This window comes from Peromyscus eremicus, chromosome 4 (assembly GCF_949786415.1).
Source record: "Peromyscus eremicus chromosome 4, PerEre_H2_v1, whole genome shotgun sequence".
NCBI lineage: Eukaryota > Metazoa > Chordata > Mammalia > Rodentia > Cricetidae > Peromyscus > Peromyscus eremicus.
This window is the reverse complement of record NC_081419.1, coordinates 118,289,419-118,304,320: the sequence shown is the minus strand read 5'-3', so window position 1 is coordinate 118,304,320 and position 14,902 is coordinate 118,289,419. Positions and strand designations below refer to the sequence as shown.

Genomic DNA, 14,902 nt, shown 5'->3' with positions numbered 1-14,902 from the left:
GTAAGGGGGGCACCTGCTCCTGGTAGGAGGAACCCCTCTGTCTGGAGAACCTCCCATGTTTCCCTCCCTTTTAGATTTATTTTCATGGACTAGAAATATGTTCCTTTTTCTTTGTTCAAGTCACTCTTGGTATGAACAGTAGCTTTTCCTTAGACTTTTACTCCTCCGGTACTTTAACTCCTGGCCTGCTGTCTGCTCCACCAGTCTCATGGTGCATGTGGGTTCATTCTGCTGTGTAGACAGGCTTAGTCAGTGTCGTCATCGCCACCTGTCATTATGGCTTTTTAGTGCATAAAGCTCACATAGCATACAATTCACTATTTTAACTATATTTAAGTGTGCGATTGAAGGACGTCAAGCACATTCATTAATGATCGTACACAGCCATCATCACCCTCTCCAGGAGTGAGCACAGTCGTCAGTCCAGTAGCAAGCTTGTGCTTCTCAAATGGTCACCACCCACACCTTTCCCCTGTATGCCCTCTCCCTATGCCAGAGTGCCTGTCAGCCACTGCCCTGCCTGTCTGTGGCCTTGCCACTTCTTGACGTTTCTCTGGCCCTTCTGCCACTTAGTGACCCAGAGAGAGAGACAGAGAGACAGACAGAGAGAACTGCAGGGGGCTTTATTTCTGGGAGAGAGGGACATCTACAGGATCTGCAATCTAGCTAACACCTTGAACACATTTATAATGGCTACTCTGGAGTTTTGTTAAAGCCCCAACTTGCAGTCAAAGGCAGTTTTTCTCACCTGACTTGTTTGTTGGTTTGTTTTGTTTTGTTTTGAGACAGGGTTTATCTATGTAGCCCTGGCTGTCCTGGAACTCTCTCTGTATGTAGACCAGGCTGGCCTCGAACTCAGAGATCCTCCTGCCTGTGCCTCCCAAGTGCTGGGATTAAGGCTTATGCCACCACTACCTGGCTCTCACCTGCCCTTTATTATTATTATTATTATTATTATTATTATTATTATTATTATTATTTTTGAAATTAAGGAAATAAAACCTTTTATTTTTTTTTAAGGTTTATTTATTATGTATATAGTGTTCTGCATGCCAGAAGAGGGCGCCAGATATCATTACAGATGGTTGTGAGCCACCATGTGGTTGCTGGGGATTGAACTCATGACCTCTGCAAGAGCAGCTAGTGCTCTTAACCATTGAGCCATCTCTCCAGCCCTGCCATTTATTCTTATGTTTTAGTTGAACTTTCCTCTTTCATAATTTTTTGTTGTGTTTTTTACATTTTTTAATTTATTCTTCTCTCATATATTACATTCTGATCACAGTTTCCCCTCTCTCGTTCCATTCCCAGTCCCTCCAACACTTCCCCACCCCACACCTCCCACTCCCAATCCATTCCTCCTCTGTTTCCTCTCAGAAAAGGACAGGCCTCCCCTGGGATAGAAACCAAACACGCCATATCAAGTTGCAGTAAGACTAGGCACCTCCCCTCATATTAAGGCTGGATGAGGCAACCCAGTAGGAGGAAAGGGTCCCAGCAGCAGGTAACAGTTTGAGACTGTTTAAAATCTCTGGCACTGGAGATTTTAAATAATTGATTATTTCAACTCTAGTCTGGTTTCCCCTCCAGGCTTGTTATTGCTATTTGCACATTTCTCTGCCTAGCAGCTAGCCCAGTCTTCCTGGTGAACTGTAGTTCCTCCTGCTGTGTGAAGCCTCTGAGGCTGCACTTTAGGGGGTACACCCTTGGCTTGCACTCTGTGGCCTAGGAAGATGGTGGTTTGGGTGGGTTTGGAAAGCTCCCTCCCTCCCCCCTCCCTCCCTCCCTGCCTCCCTACCTCCCCACCTCCCCTCCTCTCTCCTTCCCTCCCTCCCCCCTCCCTCCCAGACCACTCCCACCATTGAGTTTTAATCACTGCTAGTTTGTCACTTTATTGTTTTCAGCCATGTTCTAGGTCATCATCAATCCTTTCACTGATCTAATTAAGGGGTCTTTACAGCAGTATTTTCACAGGTCAGTATTTGAATAATTTTCTGACTTCAGAAGGGCTCTAATCAGCTGTTTTCTCCCCCGCACCCCAGTTCTGGGTAAAGTGGCCAACCTATGATGTAGCTCTTACCTGTAGTGAACTCACCAGAATTGTGATTGCTCCCACTTCCTTCTTTAGGTGCTGGTATTGAACTCAAGGCCTTGTGCATGCTAGGCAAACACTCCGCCATTGAACTAAATGCCCAGCCCCTTATAATTGCCTTGTATCATCCCCTTCCATTGTTCTGAGTTTGAACTTTTCCACACTCTGTTAAAATGAAGTCAGTTCCTTTGGGAAGAGCTTCTGAACTCTCTGCTTCCTGACCTTCTTTCCCCCTTGGGCAGAAATATGTTCGGGCATGGACATTGGTACTTTTCTCTCAGAATGACATTCATCCCAGGGAATACAGCAATCATATATGGTTTTCTGTTGTTACCTCTCTCAAAATGGACCTTTAATAAATGAACCAAGAATAGGTGATCTGGGTACCCAGTATCAACAATACATCAGATCAAGGTAGAGCCTCCATCCTGTGAGCAATGGCTGGACAGGAACAGGGAGAACACCCTTGTGACCACACTTGCCAAGAACTTAGGCTATGAACTAGGCAGTTGGGGCAGGATGAGAAATAGGGAAATCCTGTTTATTCTGAGAAGATAGTGAAGTTGAACTTAGAACCAAGAATGACAGGACTGTGTTCCTGACTGTGCATACCTGGACTGGAGTTTCCATCATATTTGGCAAGAGGGAGGTGGATTATTATTCAGACACCACCCACTTACTATTCTGAGCTTCAGTACATTTTCTTCATTAAATACTTTAGAAACACTTCCAGAGAATTTAGATCATTGATTGTTTTTAGGTTTACTTATTTTATGTGTGTGAGTGTTTGCCTGCATATATGTGTATCTGCATTACATGTGTGCTGGTGCCTGCCATAGAGGTCAGAAGAGGGCATCAAATCCCCTGGAACTGTGTGGGGGGCCAGCTCCCACCTTTTCCAGGGTTCTTATGAGGAGGAGAGTGGGATAGGAAGATATTAGATAGAAAGATAACAAAGAGGAGAAAGACAGAAACACAGGATAGCTTCAGGAGGACCTGTGTCAATACCCAATGGCCTTTTCCATTTATTCAAAAGGGCTTTATATAACAATTCCAAAGGGTGGAGCAAAAGACCTCCCCCTTGCTAGATCAAAGCACACCACACAGCCAACTGTAGACCCTTCCAAACACCTGGTAACCACGCCTGTGGCCAAATCATTCCCTTATGCAGCCCTGCTGGGTAGAGCAAGCTCAGATTCTCAGACCCTGAGAAAGTTCTCACAAGGAAACATCTGTAGGTCTCCACAGAAATAGTTAATGATATTTGTGAGCCACCATGTGAGTCCTGGATATCAAATCCAGGTCCTCTGCGGGAGTAAGCGCTCTAACCACTGAGCAACCTCTCCAGCCTTTCATTGCCTTTTAAAACTGGTTTCTCTGGGGAAAGGGAGCACCAAGATCCTCAGGCTGTCATGATAGTGGCCTCCCAGCTCTACCTTGCTCCCTAAGTTTCCCTACTAGGAGTTAGAACTCAGCCACAGTTTGATTGACTCTTATAGACTTGAGTGTGGCATTAGCCCTAAGGAGATCATCTACAATCATTTCCAGAATGATTCCTAATATCCCTCCTGTCCTCAAGAGGAAGAGGCCTTTTTCTGTCTCTTGGAATCTAGATGGTCACTTGCTGGCCAGTGGAACAAGATAGATGAGATACCCTGACAGTTCTGACCTTAAGCTTTAAGAAGTGTGCTCGCTAGAAGGTCAGCACCAGATAAAGAAATTCACTGTGTGTTCCTGGATGAAAGAGACCTGCTAGAGGAGAACAAGGGTACTGTGTACCAACAAACTCAGTCATTTAATGAACCCACATAGCTAAGAGAAAAGAAGGGCTAAATCTTCCTGTCAGTGCCTGACTGGCTCTGCCATCTCAGCTGAGATCCCACCCCAGTCTGCTTCTCCTTGTCAAGCGCCTCCAGTCTGGGCAGAAAGGTGGGAGCCCACGCAGTGTCTCTCCCACACGTGAAAAACCAAACAAAACCGCTCTGATTTCTAATTCAAATGCGTTTAAACCCCTGTGTAGACTAGAAAGGGCACAAGAAACTTTCTGGAGTAGTGGAAATGTTCTGGATGTTGACTGGGATGAACACAGTTGTCAAACCATTCGTTTAAGACATTGTTATTTATACATGAGATAGAATACTATAAGAATAAAAGGCCTCACTTGCAGCAATCAATGCACATTCTTTTGAAATGTGATGATCTGTGATAATCGTGTGTGCCAGCCTGGGGGTGGTTGTGGCACTTACTTTAGTGCATACTTGAGGTTCTGTAAGGAAAACCCAATACAGTTGGCCAAGGAAAATAACCTGAGAATGTATGTTCCACGCTTGCTTCTTTCTTTCTTAAATGTGGAAAAATTATCCATGTGTTTGGGGTTCTCTCCCTTTCTAGGCTACTGGAGAAAACAGTTGGATCACATCTCTGCTCACCTCAGGTCCTATGCTCAGAACAACCCTGATTTTCGGGCCTTGATTGCAGAACCCAGGATGGGAAAGGTGGGTAAGATGAAGCTACCATTCAGAGCATCCCTGGGATCCAGCTTCACCAAGACTTTGCTTGTTCATTTTGTGTGTGTATGTGTGTGTGTGTGTGTGTGTGTGTGTGTGTGTGTGTTTCGCCCTTTCCTTTCTATCTCTGCTTTCATGCTTTCTTTTCTTTTTTCTTTTTGTTTGTTTTTTGAGGTGGAGTTTCTCTGTGTAGTACTGGCTGCCCTAGAACTTGCTCTGTGGACCATGCTAGCCCTGAACTCGGAGATCAGCCTGCCTCTGCCTCCTGAGTGCTGGGATTAAAGGCATGAGCCACCACACCTAGCTAAAGCCGTGTTTTTTAATGGCACAAAATCGAGGTTATTTTGGTTTGTATTGTTTTAACTCTGTAGATTTTCATAGCAAGTCTTATTTGATAAGCAGTATAACTGAAGCTCAGAGAGGTTTGGCAAGCTGCCCCAAACTGCTGCTGTGTCTTGGGCATTCAGATGTGGAACAGGTCTGTAGATCCCAAACCACATGCCTGTTCTTTGGCACAAAGTCATTACTAAGAGACAGTTCAGTGGGAGAACATTTCCTGATTGTCACAAACTAGAAGAAACCCTTTCAAATCAGTCACAAAATCATCCAACACTGACCCTGTCTTGTTTTCAAGTACTGCTCAGCTTCCTTTGATGGACTATTTTGATAGCTTATACATACTTTGTCTTAATCTGGAGTTCAGCAAACTATTCCCTCTGGGACAAATGTGGCTTACTGCCTAGTTTTACAAATAATATGTTATTGGATCAGAGATGTATCCATCCATTTACATGTTAACCACGGCTGCTTTGGGCTACAACAGCAAGGCTAAGCATTTGCAATAAAGAATTTATGACCCACAAGACATAAAAAAAAAATACCATCTGATCCTCAGAAACATTTGCTGCCCTGTTTAAATTTGTTCTGCAGCTTACAGAGAAAGCTGCTCACTCCTGAGCTCCTTCATTGAATAGCTGCCCCACCCCTCATTCACCAGGACACCTTTTCAAAATTTCATATGGCTGACTGAAGGAAGTCTCTTGAAGAAAATATAAATTTGGATCTTGTTCTTATTCAGTCTGAGAACCTCTGCCCTGTATTGAGGTATTTAGTTCCTTTATAATTAGGAATATAGGTCAGTTGGTTTTGAGTCTGCTTCTTTGTTCTTTGTTTCCTATTTATTCCATTTCTCTTCTTTCTCTATTCTAACCTTTTTTGTGATAATTATTTTATTAAGTATAGAGTATAACATCTCAGAATTCCTAGGTATTTAGTCCTACACCACAGTTGAGAGTATTCTTTAAATTTCTTTAAAAGCTTGTCTCTGCTACTGTCCATGAAGACGGCTACGAAGTTAGCATCAGGCTGAACTACATTCAAGTCTCCAACAAGGTATGAAATCCTTTAGAGGTTATTCACAAATTGATTGTACTATTGGCTGACAGTTTACAGGAATACTTTTGTGTAATGACTAGAAAGGAAAAGTTTCAAGTAGTAAGAAACCTGACCTAGACAAGGAATTCCAGGGGACTATATAAATAGCTGTGCTAACTACCAGAGAGACCCACTCTCCAGCCCAGAGGATGTGGTAGGAACAGGAATTACCACCCGCCCCGCTTTGGTGCTCTTTGGGGTGGTTTACAACTCACTGAAAAGATTATATGCCTGGGATACAATGAATTTGGAAAAAGACTAACACAAAATGTTTACTGAGTTCACCTTGACTTATTTGTTTTCTACAAAATAAACCACTTGGAAGGCTGAGGCATGAGGATCTCAAAGTAAAGGCCAGAGCAAGTTGAGGGCCATCTGGGACAACTTTGTGAGACACTGTCTTAAAAGTAGAAAGCGCCCTGGGGATATAGCTGAGTGGTAGAGTGCTTGCCTACCATGTGCAGGGTTCCCAGCCTCAGGCTGCACTGTTAGTGTCCCTCCTGAGGAACAGGCTAGCAGTAGATCTCTCTGTTGAGACATGGCAGCCCCATCATTAATGATGCTTGAAATGTTTTCATTGGCCAGAACCTGTACATCAACAAGTCGGTGAGTCTCAGTGACCACTTTCTGAGCAGTGTCACCGAAGGTGGCAATGGGCTGTATGACAGCAGGTCCAGCTTGGGTGAGTTATACCCTTCTGGTGAGTTTTTGATAGTTAACCAAGAACACATAGAGTGGGCAAAGATTGATAAGACTTGTATAAAATTTGAAGCTAAGTCACAAATCTCAACATGTTCCAGGCAGTTTGTTTGTCTGGTTTCTCTGGAGTTGGGATATGACTTTTGAAGTCCTTCACAGGGCTTGGGAGGTTTATTTGCTGTAGCTGGCGGGAGGTATACATGTGCTTTATAACCTAAGTTAAAATCCCTTATTTTCACTGCTCCACTCATTTTCTGGTTCCCGGAGGGGTGGTCAAGGGTCCCACCTGCCAGGTTTAATAAAAATTTCTAGAAAATCCATTTGATCCTTTATGGCTTTTGAGGCGCATGACCAACGTGCCTGCTCACATGTGGGAAGTAAGGCAGGGTCATTTTGGTCTCCACCTCTTTGTCACTTCAGTGAGTGCCTATAGCCAGAGCGCCTCAGACACCCCCGAAAGTGTCAAGATGAAGAATCTCAAGGCCAAAAGCTTCTACAGAAACCCAGAGATGCCTACGGTAGGTGCACTTCTTGGTCTCCCTAGCTCTTCTGCAGCCCGATGCATCAATGTTTATTTGGACATTTTGTAATGGAATGCTTTCTCATTTTCTCCTCCTTTTAAACAATAGTGTTGTTTATTTTGTGGCAAATTTCTCAAGATGGCGAACTAGAACTATTTTTAAAGTCTCATCAATTTCCTGGATCATCTCTGTTTCCTCTGGGGTCAGTTCTGAGTGCTCATCTTTCTCTGCCTTGTATTTGGTTTGGCTGGATACATGATGATCCTTCATTGTCTAATCACTTAACAAATGAAGGGCTAGTCGGATCAGCACTGGTGACTGGCACGGGTGTCCAGTGTGAGCACCAAGCATGAATAGGTTTGTGAGTTGAAGTTCCTTTGTGGGTGGGTGCTTATGGATGGGTTTCTTTGTTACTGTTGTACTGCTGTGAAGATACACTGTGACCCAGGCAGCTTATAAAAGAAAGAATTTAACTGGGGGCTTGCTTACAGTTGTAGAGGGTTAGTCCATGATCATCATGTCAAAGAGCATGGTGGCAGGCAGGCATGATACTGGAGAAATAGCTAAGAGTTCACATCTGATCTGCATATTGCAGACAGAGAGAAAGACACTGGACCTGCCATGGGAGCCTATGGGGGCCATTCTCTTTCAAACCACTGTGATGGGATTCCTCAGAGTTACTGGGCAGGAGAATCATTAGGGTCTCCTGGGCTGCCGATATAGAAGGTCTTTCCTCTGGTGGCAAGGGTGTTAATGGTGTGATGTGCTCATGTATATTTCAGTTCTGCATGAAGTTGTGTTTGTCCTCTTCCTCTTTTACCCTCCCTTGTGACTGTACTCTTCCCTTCACCCATCAGAAGCCTTTGCTGGGTAAATCATGTGATTTCTAGGAAATAGTAACGGGTTTATACAGAAAGCATGGTTTTCCTACCCTCGCAGAGGAGCGGAGCGGGTGGGTGCCAGCTGTCTCAGTCATTCACAGTAAGCCCTTCAGTGGTACACTCTTGCCTGCAGCCTGAACCCAGTAGCTACCCTCCGTACTGTCTGACTTAGAATCCGAGTGTTCAGCTAGAGAGAAAACACTCAGACCTCTGGGTCTCAGGTTGTTGTTTGTTTGTTTGTTTTTTGCTTTGCTTTTATCTACTCTAGTCTTCTTTGAAATCCCTCAAAATCACTAGTCCACCAACAGTGGGCATCACTTTAGGATTTCCTACAGCTTTGAGGTTTTGTCTTTTAAAATACATGCCATGAATAATCCTGAAGGGAGCTTTGGAGAAAGGGGCCGAGGGTGCCCACTGCCCTCCCCAGTTTGCCTGTCTCTGGCCCTCTTGGGCTGCAGCACGGAGAACAACTGTGAGGAACAGCAAGCCAGACACAGAGATGGGCATGTGTGGTGCTCCCCTCCTCCCTGGGTTCTGCCAGGTCCTTGGGCTTCCACGGGGGGGGGGGGGGGGGGGCATGCTCCCACCCCCTTGCTTGCATCTCAGTGGCTCTGAAGGCAGGGACTGTTCTTTGCATTTGCATGTGGCTCCTGCAACACAGGCCTCACATGCCCTAGTAAATTTGGGGGGAGGATTTTATGATTGTTGCTTGTGCTCCCCACCGTCCCCCAGTTTGAACTAGTGAGTATAAGAGAAGTATAGAGTTCCCCAAATTAATGGTTTACAATGCCTTGTTAGTCTGTGTGTGACCCAAATCTCCCACTGCTGTGTGCCTCTGCTTTCTCATTTGCACTTACCAGCTCCAGCTTTCATTCGCTATGTAGTGATTATTTTGAGCATACCCGGATGTGGCTCCAGAGTTCAGGAAGCTGACGTTCTAATTCATTTTCCTATAAGGAACAGAATTCACTGTGACTAGGTACCATACCCAAGACCATGCTGGGGTTTTTCTAATTAGGATACAGTACCTTGTTCCAAGAAGCTCACCAGAGAGGTAGGGTGGCAAATGAGGGGTGACATAGCCTGAACTCCATATCTTCTGAAAGGCTTAGCAGCCCAGAAAGGCAGGGGGAGTAGGTTTTGTAAACACTTTCACAAAGGGCAGTCGGGGTCTCTGTGATCACCCAAGGCGTGCCTGAGGACTGGTGGCAGAAGTGTGCTAAAGCAAAGTGCTTGTTTGGGCCTACTTCCTTCAGTCTCCTAGTATTGGAAATCCTTTTTATATAGAAAATGATATTGAAGACAGAAAAAGATAAATTTCATAGCATCTTGAAAACATAAATTCTTCAAATGTCTATGGACCGATGAAAGTATTTTTTCCTAAGCAAGAGACAGGCTCTATTGGTTCCATTTCTTGGGTGAATGTGTGGTCTGTCTTATTGGGCTGGCCTCAAGCTCTTTAGTAAGCCTGCAGAGTGGATTCTAGGTTTCACACCCTAGCTGCTCTTCCTGGAAATATTCATTACAAAACTAGCAAAGTTTTATGAGGTCTCTTGTGTGCCTCCTTGCCCTTGATTGTATAAAATAATGTCAAGACAGTGTCCTTACCTACAACAGGGCTTGGGAGTTGAGCACAGATTACACGTTACAGTTACACATGTATGTATGCCTGTACTACTGCATATGGAAGACTGTGTGCACACAAAAACACTTGAAGAAACACACACACACACACACACACACACACACACACACACACACACACACTCATCCTTGTTGTTCACTACTAAACTGGGAGAAGGCTTGTGCCTCGAGCACGGGGGCTGGGACTCTGCAACACAGACACACAGAGGCGCTGAAGATAACCACATTCTGTCATTCCGCAGCCTGAAAACAGACTCCTGCTGGAGGAAGTTGGCCCCACAGGGAAAGGAAGACTGTCTGTGCTGGAGCAGCTGCTAGATGAAGTGAGTGCCTGCAGAACAGGCCTCTCTGCAGGGATCAGCCTGGTTTGTGCCTGCTGCCTGTTAATTAAACACTGCATGCAAATGGGGTCAGTGACTGGTCAAGGGATTTAGACTCGATGTTCCTCTGCTGGTTTTTATGGCAAGGAATCATGTAGACAAGCACGTGTGGACCCAAGTGATGTCCACGAGCTGCACAGAATGTGGCCACACTTACTTTCCGCCTGCTTTCCTAACAAAGCAAGGTGGTTGGGTGCTTGCTCTTCCCCATGTGGGGAAAAGTCTTAAACATCTGGGGGCTCGACAGCTGTGTTCATGAGATTGCTCATTCTCCTTTCCATTGATTTATACTCAACTTCATGCCATCATCCCTGTCTAGGACATTTGTCATTCATGGTGGGATGGCAGTTGGGCAATGTTGAGTTCAGGGGTGTGTGGCAAGTTTGTCCCTTTCTGTGACCCACAGGGAGCAGACCCTAACTGTTGTGATAGTCAAGGTCGACCTGCTATTACCGTGGCTGTTGTGAATAGACATCATGAAGCCATTCCAGTTCTCGCTCAGAGAGGAGCAGACCTCGACCAGCAGTGGGGACCGTAAGTGAAACATTGAAGGGACAACAGGGCACCCTGTTGTGACTAGGTATAGCTCACAGGATTCTGTCACGGTAGAATCAGTCCATGCTGTTCAATTGGAACCCCGTAGAACTGTTTTACTCTATTTCAGCCTTAGTAAGAGGCTTAATGGGGTGTTTTCCAAAGCTGGGTGCTTTACTTATTTGTTATTCCTGTAATAAAAAGCAACTTAAGGGAGAAAGGGCTTGACTGGGCTTACAGTTCTGGAGGGGTGTAGTCCAAAATGGCAGCAGGCAGGGAAGGCATGGTCAGGACCAGGAGGTTCACTGCTAACGTTGTATCCACACTCTGGAATAAGAAGTGGGGCAGGGCTATAAAACATCCAAGCCCATCCCCAGGGACCTTCCCCTAGTGAATCTCCACCTCCTAAAAGTTCTGCAACCTTCTAGAACAATGACTCAAGGGACAGTTCTTATTGAAATCACAACACTGAGTGAAACAAATTTTAAGATACTCTATTGGGTTGCCTAACTTAATTTTTTTTTTTTTTTTGAATCAGGGTTTCTCTGTGTAGCCCTAGCTATCCTGAAACTCTGTAGATCAGGCTGGCCTCAAACTCAGAGATCCGCCTGTCTCCCAAGAGCTGGGATTAAAAGCATGTGCTTTATAGATGGTAATGCTTTTGCTAACCTATTAATTTGTTCTTTTTGTGTACTTTTTATTTAGGCATGGCCAACCTAAAACTTGCTAATGTAGACCATCTGGCCTTGAATTTGCAATCCTTCTGTCTTTGCTTCCTGAGTGCTGGGATTATAGGTGTATGCTACCACATCCAATGTGAATTTGTACTTTTCTGAATCTAGTGAATCTTTAACTCTTGGGATATTGGGCAAAGTTTTTGTCATGATCCAAACTGTTAAGACCTATACCACGTAAAGCGAGGTCTCAGAGTATCCTTGTGAAAATCTGTGAAGTTAATGCAGAAAGAGAGCGTTACAGGCTGCCTGCAGGTGCTGACACTAGTGGGGAGGAGCTGGCGAGTTCACCACACAGTCTCTTGGTCCCTTGGTTTCCCCATCTGAGGATGGAGAGGTCCTATGTAAAGTTACTTTCTGTCCAACCTGAGTGCCATCTTGACTCACACCCTAATCCCTATCTGCAATTCTGTTGCCTGCCTCCAAATTACTTTGGAAACTGGGTTCAGAAGTTCCTGGAGTATGTATCATTTGTGGCAATGCTCATCTCTGGACGAGATGTCAAAGTAGAAACCTCCAAAGATGCTGCAGGTATCTAGATCTCTTACTTCCTGGACTCTTACAGACAAGTTCAAGACCTGGATGGTGAGATGTGTTGTTGGATATTTCTGGCCACCGCAGAGGAGGGAGCAGAATTCCCATAGCTTTACCTCTATTATCTGTTCCAATTTTTCCTCTATTTTTATTCAGAATATTTTCCTTATGACTACTGCTCATTTTGGTTTTTTTACTCTTTCAGATAGTCATGTGTGCTTGTGAAATTTGTCACCAGGTCTGTTGGTGCACACCTGCAGTCTCAGAACTTAGGTGGCCATGGCAGGAGGATCCTAAGTTTGAGGCTGTCCAGGGCTATAATAACAGGAGCCTGTTTTCTGAGTGCATTTTTATAATATTTCCCATAAGACACTCTATCAGAAGATACTGCTCCCTTTCAGTTTTATTTTATAGCAGAATATTTGATATATAGTTATAAAACATTGTTGACTTTCTTGAGTTTTCTGAAGGTTTACATTGACTATGCTACCACTCTCTTCGTTTTCCCACACCTTTGGATCATTTTCTTGATGGTGAAATGATGCTATTTGCTTATGCATGTTTTTTAAAAAATTTTATAATTTAATTTTACATATCAGCCATGAATTCCCTTGTTCTCCCCCCTCCCGCCCCCCTTCCCCCCAGCCCACACCCCATTCCCATCTCCTCCAGGGCAAAGGCTCCCCTGAGGATTGAGTTCAACTTGGCAGATTCAGTCCAGGCAGATCCAGTCCCCTCCTCCCAGGCTGAGCCAAGTGTCCCTGTATAAGCCCCAGGTTCCAAACAGCCAGCACATGCACTGAGGACAGGTCCCGGTCCCACTGCCTGGATGCATGTTTCTTTAATAAGGTCTCACTGCATAGCCCTGGCTGACCTTGAATTCACAAAGATCCACCTGCCTCTGCATTGAGTATTGGGATCCAAGGTGGTGCACCACTGTACCCTGTGATGCTATTTGCTTTATAATATATTTTATATTTTTATAGTTCAGACAAGCTTTTCATAGCATTTAAGCATGATGCCTTATGGTTGATATGCAAGTCACTTTTTGAATGATTCTTTAGTAAACTAAGTCCTCGATTCATGAACTCTCAGTCCAACTGAGAGTCTGAAGCTACTCTGGACATAGAGCAGTTGCCATTTTAATGTGGCCTTCCTTAGTTTCCTTGTATACTTCATCAGCATGCCACAGTGCCACACTGTCACGCCACAGTGACACGGGGCACATAGGATTTCACTGCCGGTATACTAAGGCCTGCGCTTGGTTATGTCCATCCAACTGACTGCTGCAATAGTGCCACTGCAGGTCCACCGAATCCCAGCATTGTGGTTATGCCTGTCCATCTGAATGGTGTGACATGCCACTGCAGGTCCACCAAATCCCAGCATTGTGGTTATGCCTGTCCCTCTGAATGGTGTGACAGTGCCACTCCACTGCATTATCAAGGTTGCCCTGAGCAGTGTTTAACTTACATAGGTGGGAGACTTGGGGAAGAAAGCCAGGCTGGAGGCCACCTTTCTAGTAGTTTCCAGGAAAGGGAAGCAGACTTGCCCCCAGAGAGCCAGATGCTACTAAATCTAGCTCAAATATGTTCATCTAAAAAGCGTAACCCTTTCAACATGGCCTCTGCCCTGCAGCTGGGCTCAGTGCCTCCAAGGAACCATGTCACGTTCCCTCCATTCTTCCACTCTTAGACATCAGCCATTCAGACCCCTGGCTTTCCTGCACAGAGAGGCTTGGCAAGTTGTTCCTTAGCAAACCAGAGTTAGGGCCAGCAAGATGATCCAGCAGGTAAAGGCACCTGTCTCCAAACCTGAGGACCCGAGTTTAGTCCCTTTCCATTTTCCTGATAACACTGAAGATTTACCCAGAATTTTTCCCCCCACAAATAGGTTCAGAAATACAGCTCTTCATGAAGCATCTCTACTTGGCCTGGAAGGAAGGGAGAGCATCGCCATTTTACTGGGGTATGTTCAAAGGCTTACACCACTGAGGATCCCAGTGTCATCTCTACTGACATTCAGTGGTGTTAGACAGGCCCTACCTTCTAAACTGTTACCCATAGTGTCAGGGAAGGCCACTATCACGCAATGAGTGTTACCCTCATTGAACATGGTTATAGGTCTTTGATACAGTTGGAACCAATGACCAGGACAGGCAACTGAATATTTGAAATCACATGGTCCCTTAAGAGGTAGAGTCACTCTGAGAGCTGAAGCCATAGTGGTCTTTTGGGGACATGTTTGGGGAGGTAGGACCAGGATGTACCTACATTGGCCTCTCTGGCAAGGACTAGTCAAGCTCTAAGAGTTGTATGCCTGAGGGCCTTGAGTGACTGTTTCTCCACTTCCTTCACAGGTGCAATGCAAACATCCAAAAGAAGAACACAAGAGGCCAGACAGCATATGACATCGCTCTTGAGATTGGAGATGACCCCACCATTTCGCTCTTGGCTGCTAAATTCAGCCAAGGTCTGGAAGACCAACTTTCCCCATCTGGGAACCCCACCCTAGGTGACAATTAGATCTGAGGTATTCACAAGGCTGCAGACAGACCACCCAGCTATATCTGGTCTTACTTTTGGAATGTGTATTTAAATGTAAGAATTAGGGTTGAAAGGAACTCATAAGATTTGTGAGTGTGTGTGTGTGTGTGTGTGTGTGTGTGTGTGTGTGTGTGTGCGTGTGCATGCATGTACCGTGGTAGAAGGGATTTAACCAGGCAAGGCTAGGCAAGTGTTGTACCACTGGGTTATATTCCTAGCCTTCTTTATTTTGAACTCATGAAGATGCTCAGACTGGCCTTGAACTCACTCTGTAGCATAGAAAGGCCTTGAATAACTTGGGATCTTCCCACCTCAGCCTCCCAAGTAGCTGAGAGTACATACAGGCTGGGACCAGCAGACCCAGCTTTTTTTCTTTCCTTTTTTTTGAGTGGTATA

General features: G+C 45.0%; 1 protein-coding gene across 1 annotated transcript in view; it reads left to right on the top strand.

Moving 5' to 3' along the window:
- The window catches only part of Dzank1 (double zinc ribbon and ankyrin repeat domains 1), a 54,867-nt gene extending 40,365 nt beyond the window's left edge, over window positions 1-14,502 (top strand). The window contains exons 14-21 of the mRNA XM_059261556.1: window positions 4,484-4,587; window positions 5,917-5,991; window positions 6,619-6,715; window positions 7,153-7,250; window positions 10,021-10,101; window positions 10,565-10,692; window positions 13,854-13,928; window positions 14,320-14,502. Coding sequence (XP_059117539.1) covers window positions 4,484-4,587; window positions 5,917-5,991; window positions 6,619-6,715; window positions 7,153-7,250; window positions 10,021-10,101; window positions 10,565-10,692; window positions 13,854-13,928; window positions 14,320-14,485 — 824 coding nt within the window. The 3' untranslated portion in view covers window positions 14,486-14,502. The remainder of the gene's footprint in view (window positions 1-4,483; window positions 4,588-5,916; window positions 5,992-6,618; window positions 6,716-7,152; window positions 7,251-10,020; window positions 10,102-10,564; window positions 10,693-13,853; window positions 13,929-14,319) is intronic.
- Window positions 14,503-14,902: the final 400 nt, after the last annotated feature.